Below are 20,976 nucleotides of genomic sequence, written 5' to 3' on the forward strand. Positions count from 1 at the left end.
TATTTTTATTTTTAAATAAATATAATTTGATTGGATAAAGATTTTGAAAAAAATTCATAATATTTTAAAATAAAGTTTGGTGAAAATGTTTTACGAAACACAAAATTTAAGAACAGAGTTATAAATTTGAATGGCTATAAATTATGATAAAATAAAAAATTTAGGTCTAAGTTTAAATAGTTAAAAATGTGGTTGAATCCAAGTGCTTAATGAGCACCGACACTGTGACGAGTTTAACTGACATGAAAGTGTCCATTTCTCGGTGCTCACGCAACGTAGTTGACCCTACTTATCCCTTCTCAATACCACAATTATTATAATATTTTTAATTTAGATATTTATTCGTTCAATATTATTTCTCTTTTTAAAAAAAATTACCAGAAAGATTTTAATAGGAATCTTAATAGTAAGAGTACTTTTGTATGCATATATTTTCTCTAGAGTCTTATACGTCTCATTTCATAATTAACACTTCATCAAGTAGTATTTTCATGGAGTTTCACTTGCACTTGCAACAGTTCAATTTATATAAGTTTTAAAGCGTATAAAAAATTGAAATTCGTCTAGCCATTTTTCCAATTATTGTATCATATTTTTAAGTTGGGATTATCTTTCAACTACTTTGTAAATATTGACTATAGTCTAAACATCAAACTAGGGGAACAAAATCAAATTGAAAATGAAGTCAAATCGGAAAAAAAAACTTAATTAGTAGTTTGGTTTGATTTGACTTGGTTTGATATTGAAAAAAAACTCGACTATATTTGGATTGGGTTGATTTTAACTAAAAAAAGTCAATTCGAAACCAAATCAACCGACATTATATATATAATTTTTTTAAAAATATTTTATACATAAAAGTATTTAGTTTGATATAATTTATAAATATTGCTTATATTTTTTTCATAGTTTTTATCTTTTAACATATTATTTCAAGTTTGAGACTTAGAATTTTGAATTATCCAATAAAGGTTATAGTCCATAAATATTAGTAACTCTAATAAAGCTCAAATCAATATTAATGATAAAGTGATTTAGAGCCTATTTGGATTGACTTATAAGCTGCTTATAAGTTATTTTCAGTTTTTTTGCATATTTGGCTGACTAACTTATAGTCATTCTGTACTTAAAATAAGTTCCAATAAATAATTATATTTGTTTGGATGGACTTATTTTAAGTAACTTATAGGTTGTTTTCAACTTATAAGTCAAAAAAGAAAGTTGGGTTGCACCAATTATTTTTTAAAAACTTATAAGCAGTTTTCAATTTATAAGCTGCTTAAAATAAGTCCATCCAAACAGCCTCGTACTTCTTAGTTTTCAAACTTCAGTTCTCAGGTTTGGAATTGGAATTGCCAAAGTCTAACTTCAATATTCAAATATGAAAGGCTACAAATTTTTGAATTTCAATTATACAAATATGAAGTTGTTGGTATTGTCAAACTTAACTTTAAGCACAAAATGACTGAAGTTCGAATAACACATGCAATATGTTAACTTATTTGTATCTGAAGTTAGACGTGACAATCCTAATTTCAGACTCATAAGTACAAGCAATTCTCAACTTCAGTCTCGCGATTCTGAAGTTAATTATGGGGGTTAAACTTTAAAAGCTTTATAAAATTGACCATTCTTTAAATAAGTATCCTAAATACGGTTACTTGTGTACTTGCCCCTTGCATGGAGTGCCAAATTCTCGTGATGGATTGATTACATATTCTTTTCAATTGGGCTCTTTCTTTTGTGGGCTTTATATAAAAGGAGCCCAGACAATTATTTTGTATTTTGAGTACATCTGGTGCAAGGTGTTTTGTTTTCCAACTTGAGTAAGATGTTCAAGGACTTTATATTGGTCTTTTACTGTTATTCCAAACTAGTGAAATAACATTATCATACTGTACAATTTTTAGTGTTCTAGAGTACAGCTTTAACTTGTAACTTCTCCAAACTATGAAGTCAAATATTGCAAGGGCTATATATTTTTATATTTATATTTACACTTAATGACATGATCTTCTAGATATAAGAACGGCAATTATAAAAGTTCAAAGGTTTCTTTTGACATGTGCCAAAGTAACTCTTCTTATTAACGACTTGTGTATTCGGGTTAAACACCATCATATAAATTAGTCCGAAGAAAGTATAGTATATTCAGAGTTTAGCCATTAACGAAAATTTGGCTGCTTAATCACTCAAATTTTGTCTCAATAGAGAAAATAACTATAAAAATGATCTTTTATAACCACTTACAAATTAAATAGAAAAAAATATTTTTTTTCATATTTCTTATATGTAAAAATGAAAATCTCTAAAAAAAAATTACATAATATTAAAAACAAATTTATAAAAAACTACAAAATCATTTCTCTGGAAGATAAGAAGGGCAAGAAATATCTTCAGAATCACAAACCAAGTGATGAATATTCCAGCAGAGGTCAGTCAATGAGGTCACTGCCACGTAGTTTAGGGAAAAGGCCTAAATATGTAATTCAACTTTGTGAAATGATCTTTGATAATATTGGTCCAAATATGTCTTTATTTACTAACCACAAAAACTTTTAAAGAGAGCGTTTTTCACAAGAGAAAATGATCAAATTTGCTCTTGAACAGCAGGAAATGAGTAATTTTGCCACCATTTATTTTCTACTTGTTATTTTCTATCTATGCAATAATGCAAATACCAATTAATTTTGTCCTCTTAAATATGTTTTTTTGCCTCTGTTGATATTTAAATCACCATAGTTTATATTTTTCACACGTTTCATTAATCATTTTTTTCTCTCAAATTTGCTCTTGAACGGTACGAAGTGAGTAGTTTTGCCGCTATTTATTTTCTACTTGTTACTTTCTATATATGCAAATACCAAATAATTTTTATCCTCTTAAATATGTTTTTTTGATTCTGTTGATATTTAAATCATCATATTTTATATTTTTCACACGCTTCATTAATCGTCAGGTCATACCTTTGTTTGAATGCATATATTGAATAAATATACTAAAAAATCATTTTAAACTTCATATAGGTAAGAAAATAAAAAATCTTACTAGTACTTTCCATAGTAGCAAATCAAAAGTTTTTCTTTCATTGACAACCGCAATTTCCAACGGTCTAAATCCTTATCCTAAAACCTGATCCGATCGCTTCTTCCCTCCACCTCTCATTCCCTCCTTCTCCCTTCGCCCCACACCACCAAACACCAAGATTTCTACCATTGTGATAAGAATCAAATAGACCCTCAAACAAAAGCCAATCTTTATCTCCCACTTCCATCTTTGGCTGGCTTCTTTGCTCCTCCATAGCAGCCACATTCTCTTCTTTTTTGCATTGCAGAGCTAAAAAAAAGAACATGTCTTGTTCAAATTTGACAATGTTGGTGTCCTCAAAACCATCTCTTTCTGACTCCTCTGCACTTTCTTTCCGCTCTGCTGTCAGCCCTTTTCAGCTTCCTAACCACAACTCATCAGGCTCTTCGAACCCCTCAAGATCATCATCAGTCATCCCTGTTCGCTGTGGTCTCCGTGATCTGCGTGATCGAATTGACTCTGTCAAGAACACCCAGAAGATTACTGAGGCTATGAAGCTTGTAGCTGCTGCTAAAGTCAGAAGAGCTCAAGAAGCTGTTGTAGGTGCTAGGCCTTTCTCTGAGACTTTGGTTGAGGTACTTTACAACATCAATGAGCAGCTTCAAACAGATGACATTGATGTTCCACTCACTAAAGTAAGATCTGTCAAGAAAGTGGCTTTGGTTGTTGTCACCGGTGACCGTGGTCTTTGTGGTGGTTTTAACAACTATATCATCAAAAAAGCTGAGGCCAGGATTAGAGATTTGAAAGCTCTTGGCATTGATTACACTGTTATCAGTGTTGGCAAAAAGGGTAATTCTTATTTCCTCCGCAGGCCTTACATTCCTGTAGATAAATTTCTTGAAGGAAGCAGTCTGCCAACTGCTAAAGATGCTCAGGCCATTGCTGATGATGTATTCTCACTTTTCGTGAGTGAAGAGGTTGACAAAGTTGAGCTTCTGTACACAAAGTTTGTGTCTTTAGTGAAATCTGAGCCAGTCATTCACACCCTGCTTCCATTGTCACCAAAGGGAGAGATTTGTGACATCAATGGGAACTGTGTTGATGCAGCTGAAGATGAGTTCTTTAGGTTGACAACAAGGGAAGGGAAATTGACAGTGGAAAGAGATGTCATGAGGACTAAGACAGCTGATTTTTCAGCAATCTTGCAATTCGAGCAGGACCCTGTTCAGATTCTTGATGCCTTGCTGCCACTTTACTTGAACAGTCAAATCCTGAGGGCATTGCAGGAGTCATTAGCCAGTGAGCTTGCTTCTAGGATGAGTGCCATGAGCAATGCAACAGATAATGCATCTGAATTGAAGAAGAACCTATCTAGAGTGTACAACAGACAGCGTCAGGCAAAGATTACAGGAGAAATATTGGAGATTGTTGCTGGAGCAGATGCCTTGGTTTAAGCATACCCCCTGCAATTGTGCTTCTCTGTAGGTACAATAATGAAGTCTAGACAATTTTTATTTTCTGCTTCTCAACCTCGTACAAACTTTGTGCACAAGACAAGAACCACATTATATTTTGTACACAGGGCCAGACCAAACCTATATTTGTATGTCAATTTTTCATTGCTATATTTGTAAAACATGAATTATTTAAAGCCTGAGATTTTCAATTCCTCGTATAGCTTTCTACTTGGTAGTGTCAAACTGTATAGACCAGTTAAAGCACTCATGTCATAGCATAGTGTATCCAGTCTTTACAGTTTCACCAAGAAATACATAACATAGATTAAACATGGATGCACCACAATTCTAGCAGAATAGAATGATTTCATCAATCAGTTACACTTTTAGAATGTGGTTTAAGTTTTCTCCTGTAAGCCTTGATGATAAAAATGCAGCACTGTATGACGATCGGCTATGAGGTTCAATAGGACGATGAGGATACATTGCGAACTTCATCTTTGACAATAATCTCTTCCACTTATTGGTAGATGATCTAGGAACATTCTTTTGATAAAGGTTGAATCATGCCAGAGTGATTTCTCTCCCATTTTGAACATGTTATATGTTTAAGCACTTGGAACTGTTCAAAGGTCAATCATTGCTCTAGTAAAGCTCAACTTTTGATCCTTCTTCCAAGCTTTTCCCTTCAATTGGCATGCAATTGATTTCTTGTGTTGATCATTGTATGAGGGTTATTCTCTGATAACCAAATCTGCAACAGTTATTACTAAGGAAATAAAAGCTGAGAGTGCTGCTCGACTTTCACCACCAGGGGAAATAATGTAATGACTTTCTAATTAGATCTGTATCTATGTAGAACAAAAGGAGATGGAATCTAACTTCATTAAGCTACCACATCTCAAAATTTGCATGAAGGAAGCTAGAATTCTAGAAACCAAAGTTATGAAGTTAAGATATCAAAGTTAAATTTGAAATTCAAACACCGGAACAAACAATGAAATTCTTTCCTCAAAAGGTCATTACTCAAGAAAATGCATTTAATGCCAGGGGCAATGAAACCTGGCCCGACATGTCGCTCCCGAACACACGAGTATAAGGAAACCTGATATGCCATGTCGCGCCCACACACACAAGGAGTATAAGGAAATCATTATGATTACTTCAGTATTAAAGTTTCTTATTTAGTGAAAAGATACTTCAAACAGCTATCTCCAAAGGTAGCGTAAATGTTTTTTTGGCAACTAGCAATTGGATAACTTCTAGAGGGGATTACCATAAGTATTTCTACACTACCTTCTTAACTTAAGCTAGTGCAGTATTAGCCAATCACTAATGCTTTTATAGCTGTCCTTATGGTTTGTCAACCAAGGAGAGATCCACTGGTATGCCTTACCTTCTATTCTCATTTGCTCTCTTCTGAAATGTTAATGCCCGAAGATACGAATTGCCTGACTGGCATAATTGTGAGATCTAAGTGAAGTACAAAATAAAGGTGGGAAAAGGCTCACAGAAATTAGATGTCAGCCTCCAAACCATTTCAACTTTCTGGGAAGATGATAAATCTTTGAAGAGGATTTAACTGAATTAGCAGGAAACTGGAAATCCTAGTGGAAACTAAGTTGACAACAGAAAATTGAGCTTCTCGAAACTAAGTTGACAACAGACAGTTGAGCTTCTCCTAACTCCAACAAATAGGGAACATAGAACTGGAAAAGAAGGAAAAGCATATAGCTTGTATGAAGTATATTCAAAGTTATACTTTAAAAACGTAAGCTGAAAATAGGCATATATTAGAGTTGAAAGTAAAGAGCTTGCATGGAGGATGTGCAGCTTTAGATCAGTCAGTTAGTGAGAATGAGAAATTACCAGCATCGAACCTAAAGAATTTGTTGCCTTTCTACCCCATAAAGATAGGGGTAAGGTATGCGTATATCCTACCTTCCCAGACTCCACTTGTGGGATTTCAGTGGGTATGTTGTTATTGTTGAACCTAACAAATTTCTAGTTAAAGCTTCATTCTTCCAATTGCTAAAAGAAGCAATATCGTAGTCCATCTAATACTTGAGTAGCTTAGACTTTTACCAGTAGAATCTGATGAAATGGCAACTGTGGGACTAGAATCATGAGGAAAAGATTACAAAGACTAACCATTATAAGCCTGGTAATTCAATGACTGGAAAGGACATTAAAGATTGGACGGATTGATTTACTTTCACTCTCAGTATAGCATGAATAATAACTTCACTTATTGAACACAACAAATGTTTGATGAAGATTATGGCAGAGCATATGTTTCTCGATCGAACTTCCTTCCATGCTCAGATTCGTGAATCTTATAACTTCTATTCCTCAGGCCATATTATCCTGAAATCTTGAAGCATGAAGGTGGCAATACTTTGAAGAGAAACCATTGAATAAGAGTGTGATCGTATTTGCACCAACTTTATCAAGCACCAGAATCAATCAATATGCTTGAAACAGCACCATGAATTCACATAACTACCTAATTATAGTTACATAACCATATCAAGCCATCAAAGAATCAACTGATTGTTCATTTTGACTGTAGTGTGTTCTCCGAAATCTTGGGCAATAAATTCACCAACTTAATTGAGTGATACATAGTGTCATTAAATGCATTTCCTATCACTACATCCGTTTAGCTTAAACCATTTTGATATGTTAATTATAAAATATTGTACTCAACTTCTAGTAATTTTTAGATAGTTACAAAAAATGTAAAAAATTTGTTTCTATATGTTAAAGAGAACTTGAGATCTAAAGTTAAATGATCTGATCCTGGTACTTCAAAACATAAATAACAACTGATTATAAGAATCAAACAACACGATTCCTCCTCAGAAGAATTCAAATTCACTCATAGTCAAGTCAATTAAGCATAAACAAAGCAGTATATTTTTGTAAAAACAAATCCACATCTCTTCTTCGCCGCAATCCAAGGTAAATACACTACTTACATTTACCATAAACCCCATAAACTAAAACCCACAGAAGAAATATAACTGGTAATTGAAAAAAGTTTAATTTAAGAAAAACCCTTTATTGCAGTAGCGGATTAGATGGTAACGAGAGACGGGTCACGATAGGGTTCATAGAAAATGGGTGCAACTGCACTGAGCTTCTTTCTTTGAAGGCAGCAAGGACGATTGTTATTGATCTTCAAATTAAAGCAAGGAAGTCCCTCCATCGTTGGTGCTGGCTGTGAAACTTCGATTTCTGGACTGGGATTTTGCTGGTACATTGCAATAAGAGTTTTAGGATCGTTGAGTACTCTTGATTTAGCGGTGATTTTGGAATTCCTAATTTGGGCTAATGCACCTGGCTTCAAGTATGTATAATACGACGGCATTGAAGATCTCAAGTTTCTGCTTCTCATCTTTGATTTCATTTTACTTTTTTTGAGGGAGAATTGGGGAAGAGCGGTTTTTGGATATGGATGAAGAAGGAAAAAGCGTGGAAAATGGGGGTTTTGAAATAAGGAGGTCGTAAAAAGCGGGAAAATGGTACTAGGCGGGTCACTAATTTTAGTCTAAATCATTTTATACTAAAAAAAGACCGGCTAAAGCTGAAAACTTTTTGCCCACGTTTTTTGGGGAATTTGACTATTTATTGGAAATGTGATTTTATATTGTGGTATGAAATTAGAACATGAAATCATTGTTTTGACATACGATTTCACGTTTATTTCATATCATAAGATGAAATCTTAAATTCTTTAAAAAGCACAATTTTAGGTTTTTCAAATGCAAAAATTGATTCACAAGTTTATATTTTGTAAAAATAACCGCACATTTATGTGTACTAACCTATTTTATATGTAAATAAAATTTATTATTCATATCATTATTTTTTAAATCATTTATATCTCATAAAAAGATTATTTTCACCAACATACAATTATTATTACTTCAAATCAATTCCTACTTTACCATTTGTATTCACCAAATTCATTGTTTTTTATCAAATTTATTTACCAACCAAATTGATCAACAAATAGCTCAAAGTAACAATGTTGGCTTGTCTTCTCGGCCATATAATCGAGAAATGCAAGTTCAATGAGAAGATTGTTTGTACTATGTGAAGGATTATATTAAAAATTATTACACTACAACTTATGTTCAATTTTTTTTTTTTTTATTAAATTAAGGTTTGATCAATAAATATTGTATTTTTTTAGAATAACTTTGTGATAGTGCGTTATGTGATTTTATAAACTTTTGCTTTTATTAAGATTGTATAAAAAATTGGAACAATTTTAATAGTTTTACAACTTACGGGATTTTTATATTTATTAGAAAACATACATAATAGAAAATTCATATTTCATGTCCGAACAAAACTTCAACTTCATCTCATGATTTCATATCGCATGACCATACGATTGTCTTGTTATGGTATTATTGTCTTGTTATTTATATTTAGTAAAAAAATTAATTTTAATTATTTAGATCTCAATATTTATTTTCAAAATTTGAATTTTAATATTTATATTTATATTTTAATTACTAAGTACGATTATTTTTTGTTACAATCACTTTATAGGTTTGAATAATGAAAATATATAACAACGCATTAATATCGTTTAGATGTTTATTTATAATTTTTTAAAAACCACCACTGCACCATTCACTTTTATTGCTAACCATTGTTGTTCAACGTTATTTATTACCACCACCCACAATCATCATCAACCATATTTTTTGTCGTTGCCAATCACCATGCTGTGCTATTATTATCACTGGCCACCATTTACACCATCACCACAACAGTTACCAAAACTATCAATAATTGCCATCAACTATATTATATATTGTCAACCACAATCATTATTCATCACTATTAGGCATTAGTTATTACTATCATTCAACTCTACTATTAGTTGTCAGCACCAATTACCGGCATTAACCACTGCTAACAATCATCATCACAACTAGCTACTATAGAAAATCAACATCATTAGTTAATATCATTCTCAATTGATATCTATTGTCACCATTATTAGATATCATTGTCATCTACTATCATGTAATTGTTTAAAAATATTTTATGTATATAGTATTAGAATAATTTCATATTTTACTTAAATTTTATATTTTATTTAAAGTTTATATTATTATTTTTTTATTGAAAACAATTTTTGATATATTCAAATATTGCGAAAATAAATAACTTAATTATTTAGGTTGAGGTGTAGGTTCTACAATATTTCTTTTACCTCTATTTAATACTCCCTTGTTTTATCACGAATAAACATAAAGTTTGTTGTGTCAAACACACAACTTCTTTATTGGATCTGCAACTGATATAAAGAATCATTTATTCAGACAAAATGAGGTTAGATCATAGTCATAGTCATCTTAATCCTACCTCAATACTCCTCAATCTCCGTCACTCCATACCCTGCCTTTTCATGCAACGTCTGATAGTATTTGTATAAATTATATATAATTATTTTTAAAATAATATTTTTTAATTATCTATCGAACATAAAAAATAAGTAAGAAAATTTACTTATATTTCTAAAAATTATTTTTCATAAAAATATTTCTACCAAAAAATATTTTTCTTCATGCAGAACACTTCCGTTATATGATACTTTCTCAATCCAAAATAGAATAGCATTATAACAACATATTCATTATAATTTCACACAATGGAGCATGAGGAGGGTAGAGCATACAAAGAATTTAACTCTAACTCAGAAGTAAAGAGGATGTTTTCGAAAGAGCTTTAACTTAAGCAACAGTAATCGATAGCATTATTTCTACTGTTTGAGAAATTAAAACATTCTTTGACTAACTATCGTAACTATACAAACTATGTTTTGTAGTATGTTTTTGCAACTTGTAAACACGTAAAATTTATTTAGAGAAAGTTGTCGCTTTACTTCAGCCAAAAATTTGATGTGTTGAATTTCATATTAATTGATGCCACAAAAACAGCCAATTTTAGTATTCAAAAACAAGTGATTATTTGGTCAAAAAATGAAAAACATTTCTTTCTTGGTAAAATGATAGAAGTATAAATTCTAAAATATAGATCAATAAATTTGCCAATGCATTTAATTGCCATGCAGCTTTCTTTATGTAGCATGATGATACAAAATGGAAAACTGGAATTATTATTCGGAAATAGCAGAAAGGAAGTGGGGAGGAGTTGGGTGGAGGCAATAATATTCTATGTGCGCGCCACAATAGGCATATACTGTATAATTGATTTTAGTGCGGACTGATATCATACAACTCTTCTCGAAATTAGGCACAATAACACCACAAAACAGCACAGGTTTTGAAAGTCGAGTAGAAATAATTAAACCAACAATAGGTGTATGATTCCAAGAGTAAATTTTCATGCATTGTTGTGTTTTGAACAGAACTTTGCTAGGCGAGAGGTGTAAGATGTGAAGCAATCTAATACTAGATGAAACCACTATCACTTTCCATAGGCCTAAATGTGGGACAGAAGCAAAGTCTGGTGAACTCCAGTAAGATATGTGATAGTACATCATATGAATGGTAATGGAAGACAAAAGAACCCACACCAACAAAGTTATTTAAGAGAAGTTATCAAGCTCAAACTTGATTATTGAATTATAAGATTCCTTCCTCACATGGTAATACTCATAAAACAAGTTCCTTCCCCACATGGTAATTCTCATAAATCAAGTTCCTTCCGCACATGGTAATACTCATAAAACAAGTTCAAAGCCAGGCTTGGGAAGGGGGTGAATAGAAAATGACAAATAACTTTCTTATTCTTACCTTCTGTGAGAAGCTTTAGAATCCTATGTTAACTTGTCATGGCTACATTAGATTGCAATTAAAGGTAAAAACCAATATATCTTTTACATAAAATGAAATGAAACAAGAAAGATACCAAAATCTAAAGACATTATCAATTGAAACTTAGGCACTGCACATTTTATGCTTGCAGCTAAATGTTTATTCCATGAAAGCAAATGTCACATCTGATCAGTGCAAAGACACAAAGATGTAGGATTTCAGACAATAATATCTCCACAGTCATATCATTTGTCACTCTATGCTCATTACAGCCAAACAGGATAAAAATCAAGATAGAAACTGAGATTGATCCAATGATCAATGAATTTAACAACAGATATGGAGGTTCAGAAGAACATATACTATGTTCATTGTGTAGATTTTGTCCCCTCAAATATATATTTGGAGCAAAACAGGTTGACCATTGAGGTTTGTCCCATTTTCTACTCATGCAATTTATAATATTTCGTCATCGGTATCAGGAACAAGAATTGGAGTAAATTATATTGATTTGGAATGATCAAATCTAAGTAAAGGGTAGACGAGAGGTATGAAGTGACTCCAAGGAACAAGTAAGAATAATCTCCAGAAATTTCGACCACAGCAAGAAAGCTCAAGCGTTTCACTGCTTGGATTAATAAGGAAATCCATGAAGATACCTTAAGTAAACTGCAGTACGGAGTGCAATAGAGAACCTGAAATCCGGACCAGAGCTTAGAGCCTCTGTTAATGTTTCAGTACAACCCAAAATGGTATATAAACATGTAATTCATGCAGGCCATAAATAACAACTATGAATACTAATTCATGTAGACATTGATTTTTTATCATCAAACTGACAAATGGAAACAACCAATATTCTGAGAACATAAGCAAGAGAAGTAATTTTGTGGGAAAGCTTACACTTTAATCTGTTAAAACTAGCAACATCACCTTGTAGTGTGTAGTTATAATCACAGAGTAACCAAATTTACAGGGAAAACAACGCTTACCATTGAGTGTTTAGCAAGAGGATAGATTAGACAGAGATTCCCAACAAGTCTGTCCATTCCCACAAATGCATCAAGACCAAAACTATAGTAAGAAGTCGCCATTGGATAAGCACAGAACACGTCATAATTGCACAACCATAAAGTATCTTCTTTACAAAGAAACACCACTTCAATAAATCAAATCATCTTTCATGAAACATAATTTAATACTTGCAATAAAGTAAGTGTTGAACATTAAATTAGGCAGCAAGAATAACAAGAACACTCATTCAAAGCAGAATACAATAACTATGTAGATCTCTTTATTCATATAAATTGTGTATCTCTACATCTTTTGTTTGTTGAAATGACAAGACAATTTACTACAAACGATCTCCACCCACTTACAGACGCCGAAACTAGCCCCAAGAAAATAACCAAATTAAAAATTCAAAAGGGGAGAAAAAACTCCCGATCTAGCAAAGTTGCATTTTTTTCTGCATATTTTTTCACTATAATTAACTAATTTGAGAGCCCCCACATGACATAAAGGGTCAAATTTTTTTAACAAATAAAATTCATCCAACCCCATAAGATCAACAGCTGCCCCAGGTTCTAAAAGTGGAGGCGTCTCACCGACTGAAGGATCAAGAATTGGATTCAGTAAAAATGGGAGCAACGGCGCTGAGCTTCTTTCTCTGGATGAACCGAGGATGGCGAATCCGGATCGATGAATTGAAACAAGGAAGTCCATCCATGGTTGGTAAATACTCAGATGAGGGCATCACGGAAAGGGGTATATGTTGATAAGATTGAGCGTTTTTCAACCTTGATTTAGCAGAGATTTTGGAGTATCTGAGTTGGGCAAGTGCACCTGGTTTCAAGAATGTGTGAAATGATGGGGTTGTAGATCTGGAAGTTCTGGTTCTCATGGAAGATTTCATTGTTGGAGCTGAAAGGAAGCTTGGATGTTTCTGGAAACCCTAGAAAGAGAGAGGGGAATTGTGTTGTTTGGAGATAGAAAGAGAGGGAGTATATAAGGGTTTAAAATGAGGCGACTGAAAGGCGGGAACTGGGAATGGTAGGCGGCTATGGCGCTGGTTGGGCTTGGACTTGGGCTTGTTGGCTGTTATAAGCCGATTTCAATTTTGGGGAAGATTCATTCAAGTTCATAATATCTATAATTTAAGTAGATTTTACTTAAATCTCATAATGAAAAAGTCTAATTATAATTTATTTTGATTTTTTATAAAATTATCCGAATTTCTTATTTTTGGGCAGTTTTCTGATACATAAGAGTTGCGTCTGATACATCGCGACTTGACACATAATAATTAATGCTGTTGAGTTTTTCATGAAAAGGTAACGTAAATCAAGTTAAGTTTCCTTCTTTCAATCAATTACTTAGTTGAATAAGAAAATTAACCCAAACAAAGCGTAACAGTTATGAGAAATTTAAAAAATTCAAAAAGAAGAGCATAGGATCCTAGCAAACTTCAAACCAAAATTCGAAATTCATCAAGCTATTCGAAATGAATATCTCAATTTTACTGAGATATTTCGGACTTTGGCAATCCGAGGTGAGTTATGAATGATACAAAAGTGATGGAATCGTAGTGGGCGATAATATATCTTTCGTGAATCTAAAATCAGCAATTACTGCTGAATTAACCATAGATGAGTCAGTGAAAAATATTGAAATCTGATATATCGTTCAAGATAACTCGTCGCTAATGATTATTCGTAATGATATGGGTGTTAATCTTTACATAGAGTTGAAGAAGAACGAGCGTGGATTCGTAATGTATCCCATATGCATAACAATATTAGATAGAAAGAGATGTGAGATACAAGCATTCGACGCTACATCTGGAGCAATTGTTTGTGTCGAAGCAAACACGAATGATTCACAAATTCTTGGTTTAGAAGAATCTAATAATGCTGCAATCTATTATATACCAGAATTGGATGTGACGAACTACATAACTGATACAATTGGTATGGAAGTGAAGGAGAAACAATTGTATAAGGACAAAGCAACACTAATTGCTATAATGGCCAAATACAAAATTGATAATGGATTCAATTTCAAAGTTAAAAGATCTGTCAGTAAAATGTATGGGCATTTGAAGTTATTTTGCCATGTGTATGATATTGAATGAGTTCTGACATATACAAATACATAGTGTGTAGATATATATATATATTGAGTTTGATACAATGAGTATAATTATTTAATAATTATCTGATACATATAGCTATAAATTTATTTTATAGAAAGTGAGTGAAAATGTGATCCTTGATTCATTACTAAACACTGAATTTCAATGGTTAAGTAACACTACGTACATTTCAGGTCGTATCAGGTTCATTTAGTGTTTTTTTTTGTTTTTTTGAGTTTTTTTATTCATGATACATCATAATATTATGTATCTAATAAAATTCAATAAGGTCCCTAATATACTGTTGATTTTGGAAATTTAATTTTTATTTTATAGTCATGATACATACTAATTATTATGTATCAGGTACAACTGAAAAATATTTTACTGTCAATATGTACTTTTATTTGGTCATGTTACATATGAATCTCTATGTATCTGATACATGTTAATATTTTTTTCTAAAAATGTGCAGTTATGTGTTAATATGTTATTCAGACGACTGTTGTTGGAGAATAAAAACATCGTGTAGGAAAAACTCTGATATATTCAAAGTGGTATTTCAATAGTGAATAATCATGTCCCTTAAGAGATAAGACTTTTAATAAAGTTCATGCTACAAAGGTTTTTGTTAGTGCATTCACTACACCTAAATTGGTTAATCATAAGAGAATTCACATCCCTAATGATATACGAGAGGTTATTAAAGCAGCCTATGGGATTGATATTACCTATCAACAAGTATGGCGTGCAAAAGAACATGCTTTGGAGATGTTAAGGGGAAAACCTGCTGATGGATATAGACAACTGTCTGTATACATACATATGCTAAAAATTGTATATCCAAATTCATACATAACTATGCACAAGTCACCAACTGATGAGTTCATGTATCTATTCATAGCATTAAGGCCATTGATAATGAGTTTTCAGTTTTATAGACCTGTAGTTGTTGTTGACGGTGCCCATCTTGATGGACCTTATAAAGGGAAATTTGTATCCGCTAGCACACTTGATGGGGCAGGTATTACTTTTTGTTACTGTTGTGTATTGAATAACAATGTATCATCTCATTTGACATATTTGTTGTGAATATGATAAAGTCTAATAACTATTTTATGGATGATAATAATTTTTAGGTTGCATATTGCCATTGGCGTATGGTGTTGTTGATACAGAAAATGATTCATAATGGTCATGATTTTTCCAGCACTTCAAAGATGCATTTGTGAGAGGGACAATATGTGTGTTGTATCAGATAGAAACGAAAGCATAATGAAGAGTGTAAATATTTTATTTTCCAATGTCCCTCACATTGAATGCATATGGAATATATGGAAAAATGTGTGTACTAACTACAGGAAGAGCAAAACTATACTAAGTGACCTCTTCTAATCGATGGCCAAGGTATATCGAAAAGATGAATTCAAAAAATTAATGTCAAAAGTTGAAAAAATTGATCATCGAGTGACAGAGTATTTGAAAAATGCGGAGTACGAAAAGTGGTCAAGCATTTATGCAACTGTCAACAGGGGGAGAATAATGGCTTCTAACATCGCAGAATGTATCAATGGATGTCTTGTTGAAGCACGAGAACTGCCTATAATTGACTTTTTGGAGAAGACGAGAATGTTACTTGGTGCTTGGAACTGCAAAAATAGGGAAATAACAACTTATAAAAAACATACTTTGGGTAGGAAATTCGAAGAAATCCTAGTACTAAACACAATGAAGTGTTCGAGAATTAAGGATCACATCAGTTATTTAACAGTATATATCTGCTTGATATATAGTTTTTGTTTTTTTAGTTCTGTATTCATATTTGTGATAATTATTTCCTGCAGGTTGTTGCTTCATCGGAATATCTATATTCTATTTATGAATCAGGTAGAAGATACATTATGTGTCTTGAAAGAAAAACATGCAATTGTGGCTAGTTTCAACTAGACGAGATACCATGTCCACATGCAATTGCAGTGTTGAAGAGCAGGAACATTACAGACATGCACCTATACTGCTCTGATTACTACAACCTCTCTTGCATCTTTCGTGGCATAATTTGATTCTTCTGAGGCATTATTCTAAATTAAATATATAATGTCAATACTAAACTTATTAATATTGAATGCATCATAAGAATTGTTCTAATATATTATCTTTAATGTATCAGAATCAACAGACACTTCAAAAGAATCTGCAGTAGCTGATTCCATGTGATGTAGTGATACATCATGTAATTGTTGTGGAATATTAGATGATTCTGTTTCCTATAAATATAATAATAACAATTATTTAAGAAAATGACTACTGAAATGAAAAATGAAGGATCTAATACATGACTATGAAATGTATCAAAAACTACAATTTATCATATATGTATCAGATACAAGAGCTATGTAGCATCAGATTGGTGATAAATTAATTTTGATACATTATCTTTAATGTATCTCTAGCAATCTGCTCTCCATGAAATTCTGCAGCATCTGATATAATGTGAATTTTTGATACATCATCCATTTTTTGTATCGTCTTGAAAGGTTCTGCTTCCTACAAATATAATAATAATTACTTATGAAAATGACTATTAAAATGAAAATTAATGATTTGATATATGATCAAGAAATGTATCAAGATCTATAGATCATCATAGGTTTAGCAGATATAAGAGCTTTGTAGCATCAAATTGGTCATAACTTTGGTTCTGATACATTACCTTCAATGTATCATTAGAAATATATTGTTGAAGAGATTCTGCAGCATCTGATATAATGTGATGTTCTGATACATCATTCATTTCTTGTATCGTCTTGGATGGTTCTGCTTTCTACAATTATAATAACAAATACTTATGAGAATGATAATTATAATGAAAATTAAAGATCTGACATATTAAATCTGAAATGTATCTAGCAGTTTAAAAGTATATCAAAATAGAAATATCAAGAACTACATGATGCATCTACCTTAATATCTCCCTGGCCATGAGATTGGTCATTTGATAGGGGGAATCAGATTTATTTGGATCATTGTGCTCCTCTAATACAATAGGTGCTTGTTGTTCTTCCACCACATGGAATGGCTGAACAAAATCATATTTTTGAATTGGAGATGATGTGTCAGTCATGTGGTACACTATATTGTCAATGGTTTTTAAGAAATCGGTATGATTTGAATCAATTTTACTCTCTAGTCGCTTGAACTTTCAGTCAACCTTAATACAATAATATGAAAAATTAGAATGTATCAACTTATTAAAAGTATATTGGTGTCTTAAATCTTATAGTAATAACTTATGTATTTCTTTAGAGACTTCTTTAATGCTTTGAATTCCACATGAACAATTTGATCCGAATGATCGGAAGATTCACCGCCTACTACTGACGTTGCCACTGGTTCTATAGCAGTAGAAACATATTTTTTGATGACTTTGGTGGTATGACATCCTTGTGTATGTTAGTTGTTTCTACTGGAATGAATTTTTTATCAGGGGTAGTCTTTCTTTTTTTTTGGAGAAGGTGGAGAAGATGTATCAGTAGCATAACCGGATCTTCTTAACAATTCTGAAGGTGGTTTAGTTGAAAAGTCCCCAAATACGAGAATTTTTCGAGGTTTCATTAATTTGGCTTTGGCAGCTGATGTAGTAGCTTCAGTATGATGTTCACTGCTAGTCAAGTAATTCCATTTCATCTTGAGTTGGCACAATATTGGAGCATGGATACTGAAAAAAAATTGAGTGAAAAGAAGAAAAAATAAAAACAAGTGTCATTATGTATCATGAGTTCATGACAGGAGTCTTATGTATTAGAACAAAGACTATTGTATCAGATTCAAGACTATTGAATGTATCATAAATGTTATGTATACTCAGTCAGTGCATAATTGAAAAATGAATAATCTTAAACTACATTTAATAAGCAGCAGATGGTATATACATTTGATATAAGTATGAAAATGATTTCATGAAATATACCTCACTGAAAATTCTAGAAACGAATGTCTCAAATTTGAGTTTGACCGCAATAACACACCAATTAAGAATTCTGGGAATTTGATTACCCACTCCTACGACAATTTTAGAAGGGACCTGAGATGCATATTCGTAAATCTATACATTAAGAGCGTATGGCATGCCGCCCAAATGATACATTTGTTTGGCAGTAGAAAACTCCTGCCTCATGCCTTTCATCAATTTGAAAAATGCTATTTTACCCTATGGGAATTGCTCATATCTACCATCTTAAAATAATCAATATAAATAGGTGAATCACCTAGTTGAGAAAAAATAAAAGTGTGGATAAAGTAGAGAATGGGCATCTGAACAACATCTTCACTGGTTTTTCATCCTTCAATCAAAAAACGCTGAACGAGATGTCCTTTGCTTACTCCATTTTTTGTACCTGAAAAATATCTAGACAACAATCTGCTTGTGGGTGCATCTGGATACTAAAATTCATTGATATTACCGGTACATCGCAAACCAGTAATAATAGCAAATTTCTTGATTGAGAATTGGAGTACATTACCCTGAACGTGAAGAATGTGCAATTCCTCTTTGTTATTTTTCTCCACCTCAAAAAGTAAGAGACATTTGATGATTTGACCTTGAAAATTACACTGTAGCGTATCTAGGTAGTGACCAAAGATGATTTGCCTAAATAATTGTATAGCTTCTTCACCTATTGATGATTTGAAATCATTAATAAAATTAGCCATATATGCAGTGCCGAATCTCAATGAGTGGGAAAAGATCTTTTTGATGACGTACTTCAGTTCCTGCATTGACAGGGCAAATGAATAAATATAACTTGAACTTGATACATTGTATATCTGATATGATACATTAAAATAGATGATACAAAAGTGACCTTATGAATCAGGTGCATGACTAATCATTATACATATAGAGCTTATGTATATTGATATGAGACACTATGTTTTGCCTTTATATATCAAAAAGAATAGAAAAAGCAAAAATTAATGTATCATAAACAATGCAAAATCAGAAATGCCTTATGTATCTCGATTAGTACTTGATGTATCTGAAAAATAATAACAAAAACCAACTCAAAAGCTTAAGTATCAAAATACGAACATAAGAAAGGTACATTGAAATGTATCAGAAAAATTGAGATTTAAAAATAAAAAAAATAGAACACAGCTTAGATGAACTCTTACCTTTGAAAGATTAAGGCGTGTTGTAACCCCTTCAATCTTTTTGTCTGCTTCTGTGGGTGCATGTTGGACTGGAGATTTCGACTTCAATTTCACACGTAACTTATCCATAACTACTGGATCATTACGATGTTTGGATCTAACCTCATAGTAACCTTCGTAAGATGAATCAGAACTCGGTGAAATAAAAATTTCTTAATTTTGATTCAACTGTGTGAGACCAATACTAAAAGATGGAGCGGATTCCATATGTATCAATGAACAACAAGATTAAAAACAACAAAAAATTACAGAAGAAATCAATGAAAATCGAAGGAGGTGAGATTGAAGTGAGATGGCAGAGAAGGAATAACTTGAATTACCTTACTTAGAAGCTTGAAATTGAGTAATGCTTGGACTGAAAATTAAAAAAAAAACTGCAGTAGTTGTAGCTTGAAAATAGGCGTGAATTTAGGATAATTGAGAGAAGTGAAATATGATGTATCTGTGATATGGAGAGAGATTTAAAAAAAGAGGATTTTTTGAGATTTTTACAAATGATAGAAAATAATAATAAATATGATAATATAAAGTGTGTAAATAAGTAATATTTCCTTAAACTTTTCTATAGAACATGTTGAACTGCTAGGTCCAAGCTTTAATGAACAAGTCAAAATTCACATAATTTGAATTTTAAAAGAAAAGTTATGCGAATAATTAGTTAACAACGCTATAATTTATCTAATTTACAATTCGCCATTAACATGTAACGTTAATTACAGCTTGAGTTTGCATAATTTAAAATTTGTATAACTTTTGTATAATATAATTTGTATAATTGCTTAAAGTTCAGATATTTGTGTTTGTACAAATTAGTTATTTCAAGTTTATACAAAAATAACTTAATTATCCGCGAATTATACAAATGAGACAGTTTAAACTATAGCTACAACTCATTTGTAAACTATAACTAACAAGCCTAATTAAATTTATTATAATAGTTATTTGTGAAATTTTCCCATTTTAAAAAGCAAAACAAATTGGGACAGACCAAGTATAACATATAAAAATGTTAATTCTCCCTCTACATATATCAAGATCCACAAACTCATTATTATTATTTCCACTAAAAACAATATTCAATAGTGAAGGCCGTAAAAAGGGTACAATTTATATAAAAAACGAAAGAAAGAAAAATTATCTACTTTTTATCATAGATATCTTAGAATTTTACATTAAACAACTCAAAATTTTCATATTAATATATAAAGTTTTTATAACAACATCCATAATAGTGTATTGCAAATAATTAACTAACCTCTTATAAACCAGAGTTAATTTTTATAAGCAATAATATTATTATTCAAAGTTAAAGGTTTTATATCTTTTGGAAATACTA

At 31.8% G+C, this 20,976-nt stretch overlaps 1 protein-coding gene across 1 annotated transcript; it reads left to right on the forward strand.

Annotated features, from left to right (window-relative positions):
• The first annotated feature begins 3,070 nt into the window (after window positions 1-3,070).
• LOC129872922 (ATP synthase gamma chain, chloroplastic) lies at window positions 3,071-4,705 on the forward strand. The gene has a single exon (XM_055947878.1). The coding sequence runs from the start codon at window positions 3,351-3,353 to the stop codon at window positions 4,482-4,484; it is 1,134 nt and encodes a 377-aa protein (XP_055803853.1). The 5' UTR covers window positions 3,071-3,350; the 3' UTR covers window positions 4,485-4,705.
• Window positions 4,706-20,976: the final 16,271 nt, after the last annotated feature.

This window comes from Solanum dulcamara, chromosome 11 (assembly GCF_947179165.1).
Source record: "Solanum dulcamara chromosome 11, daSolDulc1.2, whole genome shotgun sequence".
In the NCBI taxonomy this organism is placed as follows: domain Eukaryota; kingdom Viridiplantae; phylum Streptophyta; class Magnoliopsida; order Solanales; family Solanaceae; genus Solanum; species Solanum dulcamara.